At 35.1% G+C, this 18,352-nt stretch overlaps 1 protein-coding gene across 1 annotated transcript in view; it reads left to right on the forward strand.

The window, feature by feature from the left end:
• Positions 1-18,352, forward strand: part of SRBD1 (S1 RNA binding domain 1) — a 147,818-nt gene that overhangs the window by 47,168 nt on the left and 82,298 nt on the right. The window contains exon 15 of the mRNA XM_070948314.1: positions 4,962-5,053. Coding sequence (XP_070804415.1) covers positions 4,962-5,053 — 92 coding nt within the window. The remainder of the gene's footprint in view (positions 1-4,961; positions 5,054-18,352) is intronic.

Consider the following 18,352-nt stretch of genomic DNA (forward strand, 5'->3'; position numbering starts at 1 on the left):
GTTACTATGTCAAACAGATGTGTGGTGATCTTTATAGGGAACATATTGATTACATTTTTCACACTACTGTTACAAAATATATCTCACACAGGAAAGTTGCAACTAACAAATAGCTTTTTGTTTTCTTTTTTCCCCTTTCTTTAAGCACACTATCTTTGATTTCCATTCAAAGAGATTTCTAGATCTGTAGGAAACTTTTTGGTAAAATGTTTTCTCAAAGTGATTTTAATTCCTTAGGTCAATTTTTAATGCCACATATATTATCATTTGAGGTCATGTCTGAGAGAACAAACTCATGCATTAGTTGTTATCCAAACTTTTCAGTGGGACACTAGCATTAGACTTTGTTTACAAAATTCTCAGCTAGCATGGCCTTTGAATAATAATTTTGAATAACTTTTATGTAATACAAAACTTATTTATTCAATACAGTGGAACTGGTTCCAATAAATATTTTCTACTTCACCTGTTTTATATATTTTCACTGTGTTTAACTATGAGTAAGATATACAAAGAATGCCAAATTCATCCTCAATTTTTTGCCATTTTTAAACAGATTAAAATCCAGATGATACACACTTTTTTCTTGTATTATTCCTAAAATTTTATTTAAAATCATTGTCTTCCACTTATTGAACTTTAAAGTTAAAATATATGGATTGCATTAATTCTAAATTCTAAAGACGATTATCTTTCCCAAATTTGTTTTTAGAAATTCTCTTAAAAGTCTAAGCTGTTTATTATTGTTTGTTTATCACTTGCATCAATCTGTTAATGTGTGAAATGCTTTACTTTTATCTCATTCCAATGATCTGCAGTGTCATCTTTATTAGTATCTCTCTGCTGGAGGCAAGCCATATTCCAAATACAAGATTCTGTACTTGAATTTCTCAGACCAGATATATCGATAGCTCAATACAGAAAATCATCCTTTGCTTCCAGCAGTTTAATGCCTTGAACACAAAATCAATGTTGCCTGATCATCTCTTCCCGGTGGAGAAGGAGAGCTTTCCACAGTGATTATAATAAATTAGTATAGATTCTTCCTTCAAACAGCTCTGATTATAAATCTGAGTTCTCCATGCCTTGCTTCCAATTGATCCCACTATCAAGTAGAACTGGATCAGGATGGCCTAAAAGATGAGGATAAGAGTGGATGAGGATTTGAACTAGGACCTTGTGTTCCTAATTCAAAACTATTCAGTATCATGAATCCCCAACTGGTTGTTCTCCAGATGTTAGAACCGCAATTCTCAAAATTCCCAGCCTAGTTATCCAGTGGCATGTTTATTAAGAATTGGAAGAATGATAATCCAAATAAACATGAAGGGATACAAGATGAAGGAGATTGCTCTGGAGACTGTCCCAAAGGTGCTTTCTCTAAAAGGCAAGTGGACTTTCTTGGGTTTTTTCTTTGAAAACATTTCACTTATCAGCCAAGAAAGTTCTTCAACGCAGTTCAGTACTGAAGAAGCTTCTTGGATGATAAGTGAAATGTTTTCAAAGAAGTACAAACAAACAAGACAGTCCAGTTGCTTTTTGGAAAAAAGCACCTTTGGGATAACCATGACCTGAATGATTGAGAATCTCCATAGACATTTTGCTCTGGAGACTGCTAGTAATTTTACTAGTAATAATTTTTATAACGGCATTCCATGATTTTAATGTTCTGCAAAGTTTGTCATTTTATGATTAGGAATCAAAAATACGTACATCCTTTTAAAATACAGCAGCAAAGTATTCTTGTAATTTATTATAAGAATATATCTGCTCTTTGATACAGTCAGTTTTCCTGATCCTTTTTTTATTCAAGTCAGTTCTTAATGTTTCTAATAACTTAGAACAACAAGAATTTTTTTTAGAAGAGATGGTATAATTTCCAGTTAGATTTAGCTGTATCCATTGGAAAAAAAAATCAAAATGTCTTAAGTTCCAAGTTTCGTCCTTTCCATGTTTTATTCCACTTTAAGCATTACCCAGGATCAAAAGATTGCCATCTGTGACTGCTGGTATGTTGCTAGAAACATGTGTAATTGATAACTGTAATCAAGAATAGTTAGACCCTCCTTCTCTCTCCCACCCCCATCCCTGCCTCAGTTCACATGGGCAGGCTTGCCTACGTGGTTTGAAAATAAATCATGGTAAGCCAGTAAAATCTTGGCTAAGAGGGGATGAAATTAATACATATATTTTTATAAACGTGCCGTCCAGTTTCACAGTATTGTCCAGTTTCACAGGAGAGTTTTCAAATTTGCACAGTAATAAATGTAATTATTTTGGGCATGGCATAATTTTCATCAACAATTATGAAAGTTCCTGCTCAGTATTATCTTTATTTTTCCTGCTAGTAATTGGGTGAAATAATTAACAATTCTAGATTGTATTGGCTACCGTGTATTTTGATGTACCAGTTGCATGTTATGGATGTTTTGCAGAATACAATAAAAATCGCATTTATAGATTAGAGTATTTTAAAATAATTTACATTCTTTGCTTGAAAGTATGTTCCATTTGCATCTTGGACTGTTCTAATGTTTCACATTTGGAAAACTGGAAGATTCAATATGATGCAATTAGGAAACTTAATATAAGTTTTATATAGGTATATAATGGAAATATAAACAATGTGTATTTCCATTTAAACAGTCCCGTTCTTCTATTTTCTAATTCTATTAATGTTTATTATGAAATTTAATTAATTTTCCATAAATAATAAAATAACATCCTTAGATTGAATAACTTCATTATGTAGATTTAGAATAACATGTCATCTTTATAAGTAAAGTGGCCTGGGCTTTTGTTTACTGATTTTGTTTTTGAATGTAAAGCATTCACAACTACAGTAAGCACATCTGTGGAATAGTGATTTGAGGATAAAAGGACTTTCTTATTGTGAGGAATAGTGATTTGATTATTTTTTTTGCTACTGTGACAGAAAATGTATTAATCTGTGGATGCTCTTTTTATATGCTTTATTTAAAAGAAAGAATGCACTTTTGAAAGCATTATAAGTTGTTCAGAAATAATTGACAATATGCTAGGAGAAATTACTCGAAAGGTAATTCCTTTTAGACTTCCTAAAGAAAATATTAGGACAAATTTTCTGTGCGATGGTTTTAATGCTGCCGTGTGGGCTCAATTAAAGCCCTCTTTATTCATCACAATTCAGCAAAAGTAATCTGGGGTTTTAGCAGTCTAGAGTAATTTTAAATGTGATACTAGAAACTGCTTTTTGTAAATCATAGCACAGGATAGCTTGTAGAAAAAGGACTTTCTGAAATATAGTAAATGCTTTCATCAATGCTGATTTCATATTTTAATTAGCAACTTGGAAGGGCAAAAGCAAAACAGGCAATGTAAATTAATTAAATTAATGACAAATGGCTAATTATTTCAGTAACTTGTAAAAGTTAATTTTTCATGACTTTTTTTTTTACAAGGATAAAATGTATGGGTCATATTTCTTGGGTATCTTCTTAAGCAATCTTTGCTATTCAGAACAGTTTCATACACACACAAATACATACAAATTCTTTTTTTTAAAAAAAAAACCAATATTTTAGTTTTTTTCATGCCTTACCTCTGTGATTTTTATATGACCCATACATTTGTTTGGAGGCAGGATAAGCTTTTAATATTTATCCCTAAAATACTTTACAATAAATGCTTCTTTATCAATAGAAGCAATTGTATGCAGGTTGCATTTTCAGTCAATGGATAAAATTGAATCCAATTGCCTCTGACCCATAGAACTTGAAGGGGCTGGTTCTTTTCTATGAACAGAAATGCCATTGTTTTCTTTCCCGTGCATTCAGCCTGAAAGTTTGCACTAGTAGGTGAAAAGGAATTCATTTTCTCTGAGCCAATCCCCTCTTCTGGACTTCTGTGTTAATCTTTTAAAATAAGATTCAGTTCTGATCCTTATTTTAGTTCCTCTTTGCATCTGCCTCTGTCTAAAGCTTTAGAGGTATTTGAAGGCATCTCAGCAGCGGATTAACTGATACTCCTGCCATGTAAGTTTGCATTTTGTGTTTGTAACTTCAGCTATTAAGGCTGGCCTTCAGTGATGCTGTGATTTGGATAACTTTCAGAGGAGACTTTGTTAGCTTTTGAAGGAGATAATGGTGGGGATTATTGCAGAGACTACGAAGAAATAGTTGGTTTTATCCTAATTTAGGAAAGTCATGTTTAATTTTATATCGGGGAATGCTGTAACATAAATATAAGATACATTTGTATAACCTTTTTATGTGGATGCATACTGCCTTTTTGGAGTGACAGACGTGTTATTGCTTCAGATAAATAGCTGTTGATAACACTAGAGTTACCTACAATTTCAGAACTATAGTTCAAAATTCTAAATGTATCAAATGAGAAATTCACTTATTAAATGTTCTGATGAAAAGAGACAATCACAATCATGTCACAATCATGTCATACTGGCTTTTATACAATGGCCTAAATCAATAAAATAATACAACTTGAATTTTATTAATGATTGCCTGCTGCTGTTTTGTTCTTTTCATCTAAATATCGATATTTCTTTGATCTCTTTTACTTCAACTACAACTACATACGTAATGCATTCCAAATAAAATGTTCACTTGCAAATAGTATAAGAGTTATGTAGCCCAAGATATTCCAAACAGGATGTAGGTTTATTCACAAATCTTACTGAAATAAGGCCATCTACACAAGTGAAAGTATTCTAAACAGATGGCATTCACATGAGTTTAGTGTTTCGTATTCAGATTGTAAAGAATGGAAATATACCACATACATTTAAATTTGAGAATACACACACAAACACACAATCTTGCCAAGTTTCTCTTTTAGATAATGGTTGATGCATTTTTGTCTCTATGAGCACTCTGTTTTTATCAACCTTTGGTTTTTGTTGCTCCTTTTTTTCATCATTTTTATTAAAGTATAAGATATGTTTTATGCTTTTTATTTTACAGCATTACCAATGAAGCAGGAGCCTCTATATACAGTGTTAGTCCAGAAGCTTGTAAAGAGATGCCTGATTTAGATCCTAACCTACGAAGTGCAGGTAACTATTGCTTATATTCTTACTCCTTTCAGAAATAGAATATATGTGTATTATAACCATTAAAAGAGGGACTTGAGCTTTAGACAGAGAAATTGTTCTCCTTTTGTGCGTATTTACTGAATATGAAATTCTGAACGGTTTTATAAAGCCATACAAACAAATCATAGGAAATTATATATAATTTCTTTTGTTTACAGATCTTGAGTACGTTTGTTGGCTAATCCAACATATGCTTGAGAGAAAAATCTGCTCATTATTTACATGTTGTTACATGCCATTTACAAATAGAAAAATGTATCTAATCCTATTATACATAGCATAGCAAACCTTCTTTTTCCCATTGTATAGGACTTAAGTGTACAATATTTTTATCTTTATTTTATTATACCTGTTTCTTAAATCGGAATAACTAGAATAGGGAAATTAATAGAGAAAGGATGAATGATGAGAGATACACTTTTCTTTCTGTTTTAATAAAGACCCTTGAGACTCATGTACTTATATAATAATAGAAATTTTCAGTCTTCCATTCTTTTTTAAAAAAATCTGCTTCCCTTGAAATTTCGGCAGATTTGCATCAGAATAAATGGACAGTACAGAATGAGTTGAGGCATAAATGAGCTGTAGGTTTTGTAAATCAATTTCAGCTTGAGTAAAGAAAATTCCGTAGGACTCTTTCCTTTACAAAAGCGCTGTCATCCGTTCTTAGTATTTCCATTGGCAGTCAGAAACATATGTGAGCTTACATAATGTTATTGAAAATGTGGTTGCAACTCTATATCGTTGAAGTTTTGCAATTTGTTTCTACATTTTAGATGATCTATCTCTAGACCTATCGCTTTCAGCAGTTTTCTAAACTGGAAATTTATATATAAATATCATTTTAAGACATATTTTTCTTTCCCAAATTGACTGAAAATTCCCATCCCAATCAATCTAAAGAGCATCAAGTTGGAGAAAAATACTTATCCTCTTGTTGTCAGTTACTTTGTTACTCTTGAACTATGTGTTAGCTCTGTGTATTCCTCCTTTTTTTCTTATTAATTCGTATCTATAAAATATTTTCATGTAGTATGTAGTCTTTTTAGGAAGCTATTTAATTCCCTTCTAAATTAAGGTGCTATCAAGCTTTTGGTTTTGGTTCAAGTAACTTCTCTTCTGGCCAACCATATTACTTTTCTTTGATATATGTTTTTTAAAATGTTTTAATTTTAAACAACCCAGTGTTGGCCAGCCTTGATTGATTGATTCTTTGATTCTTTGATTCATTGACTGAATGAGCGAATAAATGAATGAATGAATGAATGAATGAATGAATGAATGAATGAATGAATGAGGCATTACTTCATAACAGAGACAAAAAAAATGGAACATACTTGCTATTGCGTCTGTTGTCAGAGAGATTGGAAAGAAGTCCAGAAGTTATGTTTAGCATGCTTTGCCTACCTTATGTATTGAGCTGTAATGAACATGCATGCCTGGCTTGAATTGGCTTGCAGACATGTGAATAATGTAATCACAAATATAGTCTTTACCATGTGTTTAATTAAAACTGAATAAATATAGAATATATTAGAATATATGAGTTGTTTAGTTCTATTGATTTATCTCTCTTCAGGAAGATTTAATAAATGGAGCTTAGGGGGTTTAAGGTCAAAATGCCAGTTTATTTCTCCTGCCAGAAAATCTGATGCACACCTATTCTAATGCTTTGTATTATTAGTGATCCAGAAGGTCCTGTTTCGGTCCCCATTTCTTCTGTTTCAATAGCTCAAACCTGATAGCTGGCTAGGAATCCGGATAACAGGTGTAATGTGCTGTGCCTCTATATCATGAATATTAGAGTCTGAATGCTTCTTGTAACAATTAAGGATATGCAAGTATGGTGGAAGAATGCTCCTTTACCAAGGAAATAACACATGCCTTATCTAGGCAGAGCTGATTGCTGATCAAAGATAAACAGACAAATTCTACCACCTAAAGAGCATGGAGACACTATTTTAATGTTGGTAGACTTGTGAGAAGAGAGAGAAAAAAGAGAAAATGAATAATTAACAGTTGTAGAAAACTGGCTTGAAAATTATTGTTTTAGTAAAGTGTACAGTACATCCCAAATGTTTTTGTTAACCGATTTGTAAATTTCCGAAAGAGAATGAAATGTGCACTAATTTGCAACTGTATGGATGACTGTGCTATAATACCAAACAGCTGTTATTTGAGAATAGCAAATATGGGAATTTCTTCCTATATCATTTCTGAAATCTTAATTACCATCTTTCTTCCAGATGCTGGTGACTGCTCTTACCTGAAAATAAAATAATCATTTTTTTAACTGGAAGTAGTTAGTAAGTAGGTATGAGCAACGGCATTTCTAATGGACTGTTTTAATTTAGTCGGATTAATTACCCTGAAACACCTACCTACCTTCTTTCCTCCCTCCCTCCCTCCCTCCCTCCCTCCCTCCCTCCCTCCCTCCCTCTCTCCCTCTCTCTCTCTCTCTCTCTCTTTCTCTCTTTCTTTCTTTCTTTCTTTCTTTCTTTCTTTCTTTCTTTCTTTCTTTCTTTCTTTCTTTCTTTCTTTCTTTCTTTCTTTCTTTCTTTCTTTTTCAGAACCAGTGGAAAGATGTAAACCACATTCTTAAAATCACAGTGTAATTCAGAGAGGGGAACAGTGCTCAGAAAATTCATAGTCTTGGCCATTCTTTGTCTAGTCTCCTGCATTCCCCAAACTTTTCTTTAAAGATAAGGAGAAGGAACTTGGGTCTCTTTTCAAATTGCTGTTACCAAGATCCTAACATTTCAACCAAGATCTTTTCTCCTTTGATTAATATCATTAGTTGTAGTTCTGCTTTTTAAAGAATGAGATATATCTACTCAGATATTGGAGGTGAAGGTACAAATAATGGATAACTCTTCAGCTACTTGATGAATGCTGTTGTGTCTGTCTTCAAGGTTCCTCTTTTCATGAAAAACATAGTTGGTGCCTTCAGCCTGTCCTACAGGATTTGTTTTCCATACCCCAAATTCTATCTTCTGCCTATATTCTATGTCACCTATGCCACAGTTTCCAGCATAAGAAAATGAAAACATTTCCATTGTTTAAAATGTTCATGTTTTCATTTAAGACTGTCTAAAATTACATTGTGGGACGCTGTGGGTCAGTGGCTAAGACGCTGAGCTTGTCGATAGAAAGGTTCGAATCCCTAGTGCCGCGTAACGGGGTAAACTCACGTTACTTGTCTCAGCTTCTGCCAACCTAGCAGTTTGAAAGCATGTAAAAAATGCAAGTAGAAAAATAGGGACCACCTTTGGTGGGAAAGTAACAGCGTTCTGTGTGCCTTTGGTGTTTAGTCATGCCGGCCACATGACCACCGAGACGTCTTTGGACAGCACTGACTCTTCGGCTTTAAAACGGAGATGAGCACCACCCCCTAGAGTCGGGAATGACTAGCACATATGTGCGAGGGGAACCTTTACCTTTAAATTACATTAGCCTTTTTTGTAGCCATATGCACAGGTTCGTGTATAGTTTATGATTAGTTGTAATATCACAGTAAGGCAGGATCATAAATGCATTCACTTTACCATCATCCTCTGTAATCCATTCTCCATACTTACAGGACAAACGAGAAAACTAATGCCAAAAAGTCAAGTTTTGCAGTGCAAAATAATAATTTGAGGTCAACTCTTGTCCTGATCCACATGTGTGCTAGTACAACATATACAACTTCTTAAAAATAAATTTTCAGTATTAGTAAATTTATATGACTGTGTTTGAAAAATTGGAATGGCTCCCAAGTTTTATTTTAAAAGTTCCATGATTGCTTCTCTTGAGAAAAATCTAATATATTTGCAAGCACTGCATAGTATGTGTTTGGTTCTAAGGATAGAGAATAGAAATATAGTGAAGTGACTTCTCTGCTTGCATAATTTCAGCAGCAACTTATTAAGTGGTGCATTTGTTTTAGCTACTGAATAGAGGAGAGAACTTTTTTAAAAATTATTCTTTTATTTTTCCACCATAATAACCTGAAGCAGTTGTACTGCTGCCAAATCATGGAGATGAGCTGCCTTAAAACTGAATGTGGTAATGGCTGTTATGAATTAGTAAAATTATTGAAAAATTGCCCTGTGTGTTTTGATTGGCAGTTTCTGCATTGGTTTAAGAATTCTTGCTATTTGAAGAGTATTTCAGCACAGTTTTCAATTTTGTGTCACAGAATAACAAATGCCTCCCTTTCCACAAATTTCTGCATGTGCTTCTTTTAATATAAAAAACCCCAAGCTAGCAACTCTGTGCTTCATTGCACTAAATCAGAGAAAATAATATGGACAAGCCACAGTACAAAATTTTCTTCAGACTTGGATAGGAAAGGACATTTCCTCTTAGTGACAGTGACATTTATGCTAGCCTGTCTCAAAAATAACTCCTTGGTAAAGCTTGTCTATGTAACTTGTATAAGTCAGTGCAATGAAGCACAGGGGAATACTTTCATTTTAATTTCCATTTCACTAGTTACAACAGAGATTGTACTGTACACTTTTCCCCCTTTGTTTCCCAGCTGTGATGTCTGCAAGATGAACTATTTTTAAAAGCTAATAATGAGAACTGAGATGTTTAGGTCAGGTATTAAAACAGTGTATTGTCTTACCATGTTTCTTTGCTGATGCACCTTCTTTTCTGATAGGTAATACTCTTCCAGTTGTCTTGCAACTGTGTCCAAAATTTACCCAGCATGCTTTTTATTAAGAAAATATGTGTTTTGTTTAAAAGAATTATGCATGAATGCAGTATGCAATATCTAAGATGTGGTAATTATAACGACAACAATAACAGTGTATTACTACTAAATGCAAATTTGAAAACTGTTCTCCCTGATCCTTGTATTTTATGTTTTTAACTGTTTTGCATGTGCATTTGGAAGCAACATGTGAACATATGACAGAAATAGTTTGATAAAAACATGGGTCATCTTCTAGTCAAGCTTCTTGCTCAACTGAGTTTTGCAATGCAATTTGTTTTGTCCAGGACACTTTCAGATATGTGGGCTGCCAGAATTTCCCATCCTAGATTTTGGGCAGATAAAGACTACCCAGATGAAGGGCACCCGTGGTGGATAAGGGTGAGCTTCTTCTTTCTGATGTTGCCCCTTAAGAGTCCCCTTGTAAATACCCTAGTAAAGAGGAGCTCTCTGCGTTCCATGTTAATCTGTGTTGTATACTGGAGAATCCTGTGTTGTATACTGCAGAATCCTAAAGATTCTGCAAAATCTTTTTTCTTCCAATTTTATATGAAGCCTATGAATTATCACAGAACGAAACTGTTCATCTTCTTCATACTAACCCTCAGATATATGACAGTGTTTGTCTTGTCCCTCCTTAATCTTCCCTTGCTTGTGTCCAAAGTCACTGTAGGTAGCAGTATCTGAAAGCATCACTGCAAATGATGAGAGCCAGTTTTGGTCTAGAGGCTAAGGGATCAGGCTAGAAAGTAGGAGAAAGTGAGTTCAAGTCCTGCCTTAGGCATGAAAGCCAGCTGGGTGACTTTGGGCCAGCCATTCTCTCTCAGCCCAATCTACTTCATAGGGCTGTTGTAGGAAAAATAGGAGTAGGAAGGTGTGTTGGAAAAGTTTGCCATTTTGAATTACTTATAAAAAAAATATAAATGGGATATAAACAAACAAACAAATACATACATACGTAGCAGTTTGCCCAATAATTGCTTCATGAATATACTCCACCACATAGAATTACATAATGTTAGCTGGAGACAATTTTACTAATCTGCCCTTTCCTGCACGTTAGGCAAATGTTTCTTAGCAAGTTTCCTTAAAAAAACAATCTTTTTGACAATTAGCAATTTTGATTAAGAGAGACTTTTATTTTAGTTCTTCTGGTGGGGTGTGTTCATTTCATTCTAACCATATAGAGTTGCAATTACCAGGCATCTTAAAGTTTTCATTCATGTAAGATTTTGTTTTGGTTTTGCTCTGCCACCTTAAATGATAGGATACAACATTTCTTTCTCCCTTTCTCTTTCTGCACTTGTATATACAATGCTATAAGGATTGACTGCATATTCAGTTGCAGTGTTTTAAAACTAGAGAGCAATGTCTGCCAAAAAGAAGTCAAAAATACCACATAAGCCTTATGAATTAGAAACATTTGAAAAGTGAGAGAAGTAAAGTGAGGAACAGTGAAAAGTATAATGTACATAATCGGTAGAATTCTTTACCATGAGACATAGTGATGGCCACTAACATCAATAGTTTTAAGAGGAGATTGGGTAAATGTTATTGAGGTCATGTTTATCTGAGACTATTAGTCTTGAAAACTCAATACAACTTTGAGATTGACACTTTGCCTCCAAATTTCATTTGCAAGGGAACTATGGTACATTTCCATATTTTGCTTCTGAGCAACCCAGAGGTATCTAGTTAACCATTATGAGGTGGAAAAATATTGGACTGAGGTGATCTTTGGCCTTATGTGACTAAGCAAGGCTATGCATATATTCTTATATAAAACTTGGCATAGTATCAGTAATCAAATGGTAGGGCAGAGCTATCCGAAGTTTATCTGAAATTAGAATCGTTAATTTTTTTTTTTTTTGAGTACAACAGAGGTGAGCGTATTTCATTTCTTGTTGTTTTGATGCTGTCCTTCTGCATCAACAGAAGGATACTGTCAAGACAATAAATGATTGTACTGCTTTACATCACACTGGTGAGACCACATTTGGAATAATGTGTCAGGTTCTGGTCACTATGATACACAAAAGATGTTGAGACCCTGGAACAGAGGTCTTCAAACTTGGCAGCTTTAAGACTTGTGGACTTCAGCTCCCAGAGTTCTCCAGCCAGCTATGCTGGGAGTTGAAGTCCACAAGTCTTAAAGCTGCCAAGTTTGAAGACCTCTGCCCTGGAATGTGTACAGAGAAGAGCAACAAAGGTGATAAAAAGGCTAAATCATACAATGAATAGTTGAGGGAGCTAGGGTAGCCTATTGAAGAGGAGGATTGGGGAGCCATGATAACTTTCTTCCAGTACTTGAGGGGCTGTTACAAAAAAAAGAGGAAATTATACTTATTCTCTAAGAAACTAGAAGGCAAGGACAAGAAGTAATGGGTGGAAGCTTGTTAAAGAGAAATCCAGCCTAGGAATAAGAAGAAATTTTCTGATGGTGAGAACAATTAATCAATGGAATAGATTGCCTCCTGAGGTTGTGGGTGCTCCATCACTGGAGGTTTTCAAAAACAGATTGAACAACCATTTGACTGGGATGGCATAAGGCTCCTGCTTTGAGCAGGGGATTGGACTAGAAGACCTCCAAGTTCCCTTCCAGGCCTAAGATTCTATGATAACATCATATAGCTGGAGATTTGGGTGAGAGTTGCTGCACTTTAAAAAGCAGCTTTTGAGTGAAAGGGGAAAAAAAGGAGAGCAAAAGGTCACACAAGACAGCTTTGCTTAGGATTGTCAAGTCCCATCTGCTTGTCTTCTCTCCACAGGGCAGAATTCATTGGATTATTGTACACTCAAAAGTTCAGCAAACCACTTGTACTTTTCATTGCAAGAAAATGCCTTTTAGGTATTTGGGGCTTGTTGGGACTTTGAGACTGTCATGCTGCAGGGACTTATACCCTTGGGTGCTTCTACAGATAGAGACATACTGTTCAGAGCTGTCACAATGCCCCCAAAATGGAAGGAAAAGATCGGAGACAATATAATTTCTTCTGACTATCTCGGATAAAGTAAAATGGTTTGATGATTAGATGTGTGGAACATAGTGCCTTTATGTCTACTTGAGCTAATTTCTTTAGCTTTTTTCAAAGATCATTGCTCCCCTTTGGCTGCTCCAAAGCAAAGGTCAGTTTTAGAAACTTTATCACTGAAAAAGCCAGAGTCTTAACATCAAACTGGAGAGGGGTTGTTATAAGTGGATAAAACTTGTAGGTAACCGTAGAGCGCCAGTGTGAATTAATGCAGGATTAGAAATACATTACCAGGATTTAAAAATATTATTAGACAAAAAAAAAACTGAATAACTTGCTGTCATGTGCTGTCAAGCATTTTCAGCAGAAGTGCAAAGCTAGTAATTTCTTTGAAGACAACAAGAGTAGATGTAGCCATTTTAGTACAGAAACAGAAAAACCAAATGAATATTCACATCATATTTTGATGGAAATGGTTCCTTAGCTTAAAATATCATTTATTCATCATTACTTTTGAGAATCTATTTATTTACTTATTGGGTTTATATGTTCATTCATGACTGGGCATCCCACAATATTAAAAAAAAATAAAACCATAACAATATGCAAAAACACATAGCAGCCAAAGATGAAAAAAATTAGAAATCACACATTTCAGCACAACTAAGAAACAAATTCCATTACACACAATGGGGTTGTGGGGTTGAGCACAGAGCCAGGTTTTCAAAGCCTTGCAGAAAGCCAGCAGAGTCAGGCCCAATCAGATCTCCTCCAAACAAATGATATTCCAAGGGGGGGGGGGTGGAGTGGCACAACAGAAAAGGCTCATTTGTAGGAGACAGGATAGGGTAGAGACAACCAGTCCTGTAAATATTTATTTATTTATCTATTTATTTATTTGTCAACAAGTACAAGGAAACAAGTAACAGTATAGACATAGACATGGACACATGAAAAAAAATTGGTACAAATAAAAGGAAATAAATAAGCAAAACATGGCCATAAACACATAAAATGAGTACATATAAATGGGAACAGTAGGACAGGGATGGTAGGCACGCTGGTGCGCTTATGCACGCCCCCTTAGGGACCTCTTAAAAAGCATGAAAGGTCCACAGTGGACAGTTTAAGGTAAAAGGTATGGGGATTAGAGAGATTAGCAACATGTTCAGGTAGAGTGTTCCAGACATTTACTACTCTATTGCAGAAGTCATATTTCCTACAATCAAGATTAGAACGAATTACATTGAGTTTGAATCTATTGATAGCCCTTGTGTTATTGCAGTTGAAATTAAAGTACTCATTAACAGGTAGGATGTTATGGCAAATAATCTTGTGTACTAAACTTAGATCGGAACGTAGATGGTGTAGTTCAAGGCTATCGAGGCCTAAAATTTTAAGCCTGGTGGTATAGGGAATTTTATTTCAAGCAGAGGATTTGAGTACTCTTCTAGTAAAATATATCTGGACCCTCTCTAATGTATTGATGTCTAATAATAATTCAGCCCAAGACACAAAGGGCTTTAAAGGTAAATACCAACAGTTTGAATTGTACCAAGAAGCATATTGGTAGCCAACACAATTTATAGAGAAGTGTGTCATATAAGCCAAATGACAGGCGCCCCAACTGCCTGCGAAGCGGCATTCTGGACTGGATGAAACTTCTGGATGCCCTTTAAGGATAGCCCCATATTCAGTGCATTGCAGTATTCCAATCGGGAGATCACTAGAGCATGAATGACTTTTGCAGAGCCTTCCCATCCGGGAACAGGCACAATTGATGCACAACCCATAACTGTGCAAGGGCTCTCCTAGCCAAGGCTGCTCCTTGAGCATCAGCACAAGATCAGGAAGACCTCCAGATTGTGCACCAGTTCTGTCTGAGACAATGCAATCCCATTCAGAACCAAAGATGGAAGGTCTTGTCAGCTTTTGAAGGTAGAGTGGACAAGAAACAGACCAGATGAGCTAATTTTCATCTACGTTAGCAATCTTAAAAGTCTGAAAATACAAATCTCCTGCCATTTTACAGCCTGATAGGTTAGGGAGGATCCTTTCTGAATTTCTTTCTCTGCCCATTATGCAGCTGTGAATTCCCCCCTCTTCCATCTGATTGTTCCCTAGGCAGCATCTCTTCCCCAAATCTCCCAAGGTCATTCTTATATACCATTACAGGTTCCCAGAACTGTACAAAACCCAGAGCTATTCAGTTTCCTAGGGTTGCAGGGTTAGGCTATAGCCAGTTGTGCCCCATCCAGACCCCCACAGCTTCCAGGCTCAGAGACAGAACCTCCATAGCATCACTCAGATGACTTGGGGGAGAGATAGAAAGCTTGGTATATCTGCCCAAAGGAGAATGTTCCACCTTTTCTGAAATGTTGGCTCAGATAGGCTTTACAGGAAAAATCTTTACAAGCTTGAAATATACAAGTAGTCCTCGACTTACGACCACAACTGAGCCCAAAATTTAGGTTGCTAAGTGACAAATTGGTTATGTGAATTTTGCCTCAGTTTACGACTTTTCTTGCCGCATTTGTTAAGTGAATCACTGCCCTTGTTAAATTAGTAACACGGTTGTTAAGTGAATCTGGCTTCCCCTTTGACTTCACTTGACAGAGGATCACAAAAGGTGATCATGTGACCCCAGGACACTGCAACTGTCATAAATGTGAATCAGTTGTCAAAATTCCGAATGTAAATCACATGACCACGGGGATGTTGCAACGATCATAAGTGTGAAAAATGGTCATAAGTCACTTTTTCAGTGCCGTCGTAACTTCAAATGGTCACTAAATGAACTGTTGTAAATTGTAACTGTTGTAAATCTAGGACTACCTGTACTGTGAAGCTTAGACTAATAGTAATGTCTATATCCCTTGAAGTACACTGCTTTTTTGAAGATTTGGATAATTAGTCCATTGTTGCTGGACTATACAGAAACTATAGTACATTTACTCCAACCTAGCATCCCTCAACTATGCTAGAATTATGACTCCCAGAATTCTCACCCTGCTTACTCAGAACTCTGTGGGCTGACTATAATAGGAATTGCAATGCCAAGTTGGAGAAAGAGTAAGTATTCTGAAATCTTATCACACATTAACTATTTAGAATCCTTGAGATTGTGCTGGTAGATAAATTGCATAAATCAAGCTAGCCAGTTCAGCTTTAGTCCAAAGAACAATGAGCAAATTCTGTTAGCATAATACAGCTTCTTTGTTACTCTTGCAGCCCTAAAATTCTGCTTTCAGGATAGCTTGTGGTGCAGTGCCTTTAATTAAACCTTGGCAGCAATTGTTGGAATTCTGTTGCTCCGTCCATTGCACAAACAAGAATGTATCCTGCTTTTTAAAGGAACTTTCTGGATCCAAGCCATTGTATATATTCAATAAGCTGCAGTGTAAAGACATTCTTACTTGAGTGAGACTAGTATCATTCAAATATGCATCTGGTTTCTGCCATGCTGTATCTAAGTTCCTTGGACTCAAAAGCAGAGGTTTATACCCTTCAGCTAGCACTGGAGGTTATCAAGACTAATTGGAATATTGCAGTGTATTAACATTAGTTGTGGTACATTTGTATATAACTAAGCGAATGAGGTTGATTTTAAACTGAATGCTCCCTTCAGACAAATTAAATGGGAAATCATTGTGTGTCCTGAAGCAAAAGCTTAATCCAAATCATATGAGGCAGCTCTCATTCTGAAAATAGAGTTTTGAATCAAAGTCTGTTGTGATTAAATTTGCATTTCCTTGGAATTCATGAGAGTTTTTCCTATGGTCCCGTTGAGTAGAGTCTGTTCTGCATAATTATTAGAAAACCTCAGAGGGAGTCAAAATATTGGGTATAATTTACACTTATGGTGGGGAGAAATAAGGTAAGAATCTCTGACAAAATAAAATTAAATGGTCTGTCCTGGTAATAGGATAAGTAATTTGCATATGCTACTATTCCCAGTCTGCCACAAACACTGTAAAGTTTGTAAAAGGGTATTCAGTTTTCAGATTAATTTTACTGGTACTTTTGTCCTGAGTTAACAAAACGTACCTAGCTTGAACTTAACTTTGGATGTATTTCATGCTTGTGATATTTAGATGGTTACCAAGAACAACAAATATCACCAATATGCTGCAAAATGTTTAAGACTTGGCTCTGTCAGCTCTATTGCTGCTAGCTGCAGAACAGCTGATTGGTACACTAGGTTTCAAGGCTGAACATTAGCCTCAATCAGCTCACAAAATTCCAGAAAAAGTAACAATTGGCTCTTGCAAGCTAGTGAAAGTTGGCTCCAGCACACTACTGACCAATATTGTATGCATGTGTTGTTCTAATTCCATTTTATTCTGCCAAAATATCATGCTAGAAAATTAGAATTATCTCCGTTTAATTGGGGTGAGCCATGTGCAATCCTTCAAATGTTGAACTTCAGTTCATGTCAGCATGTGCCAATGTGTCCATTGGTGAAAGATATCGGCAGCTGCAATCTGTACCAGAGAATATTCATAATAATTCTGAGTCAGTATGGGGCATATATATGTCCAGATGTCATTGATTTATAACTCCAGCATTCTTCAATCCCATTAATATGGCTGGGATTGCCATTTCACAACGTTTGAAGGACCACAGTTCTTGCATTAAGTTTACAGACTCTTGGATACTGACAGGAAAAATGACTCCTAAGCATAATAATTAATTAATTGTGAACCAAGTACAAAAACTACTTTGGAATCAAAATGAAAATGGTACATTAGCAATGTGCTAAAAGTTAATTAAGATGATCAGTATTATCTATGAAAGAATCTGCTGAAAAAAACTATTACCAAACCATGTACATATTTACGTGAAAATCCAATGTTTCCAGTAGGAGTTATTCACCATTATTTCCTGAAATTAAACAATAAGGAGAAATAATATTTTAGTTGGCACAAGTCAGAGGTGTTGCTAAATTTAAATTTTCCACATTATAATTCATCTTTAAAAATCTATTGTGATTACTGTTGAGAATGCTTAAATGTCAATGTTTCATTTTTAAACCAAGATTAAAAATACACATTTTAGAGAGTTTTGCTTTAAAACATATGGTTTGCATTTGTACAAAAATTTTTCAAAATTTACATAATAGTTTTGTGTATTCTATTTTTATTTGTGGCTGTTTGTATTTTATTAATTCAGTTATTTTTTCTCTAGTCCATATCAAGAAAAGACTATTTGCTTAAACCAAAGTCATATTATATGTTATCGAATTTATCCTGTCAGAGATCATCCAAATGTTTAATCTTTTTCACAATAGAAACTTAACAATTATTGTAGAATTTTGGACAAGCTATAGCTGTTAGGTGGCTGCTTAAATTAAGTCTATTTGGTACACTTGAATTCAGATTTGTTTCTATAATCCTATCATACAGAGAAAAAAGTTCTTAAAATGAAAACTATTATAGCCTACTATATAATAGTATGTTGAAATTCAGGTCTATAGGAATTGAGCATTCTGGTTCACAAGATGTTTGAACAATAAATAGCGAGTATTTATCATTGTGTGCTAGCAAAAATTTCCCTAAAAATTGACAAATAAGAGGAGAAGCTGTG

The sequence above is a fragment of the Pituophis catenifer genome, unplaced genomic scaffold (genome assembly GCF_029215685.1).
Source record: "Pituophis catenifer annectens isolate HBS135680 unplaced genomic scaffold, rPitCat1.0.hap2 SCAF_1, whole genome shotgun sequence".
Lineage (NCBI taxonomy): Eukaryota > Metazoa > Chordata > Lepidosauria > Squamata > Colubridae > Pituophis > Pituophis catenifer.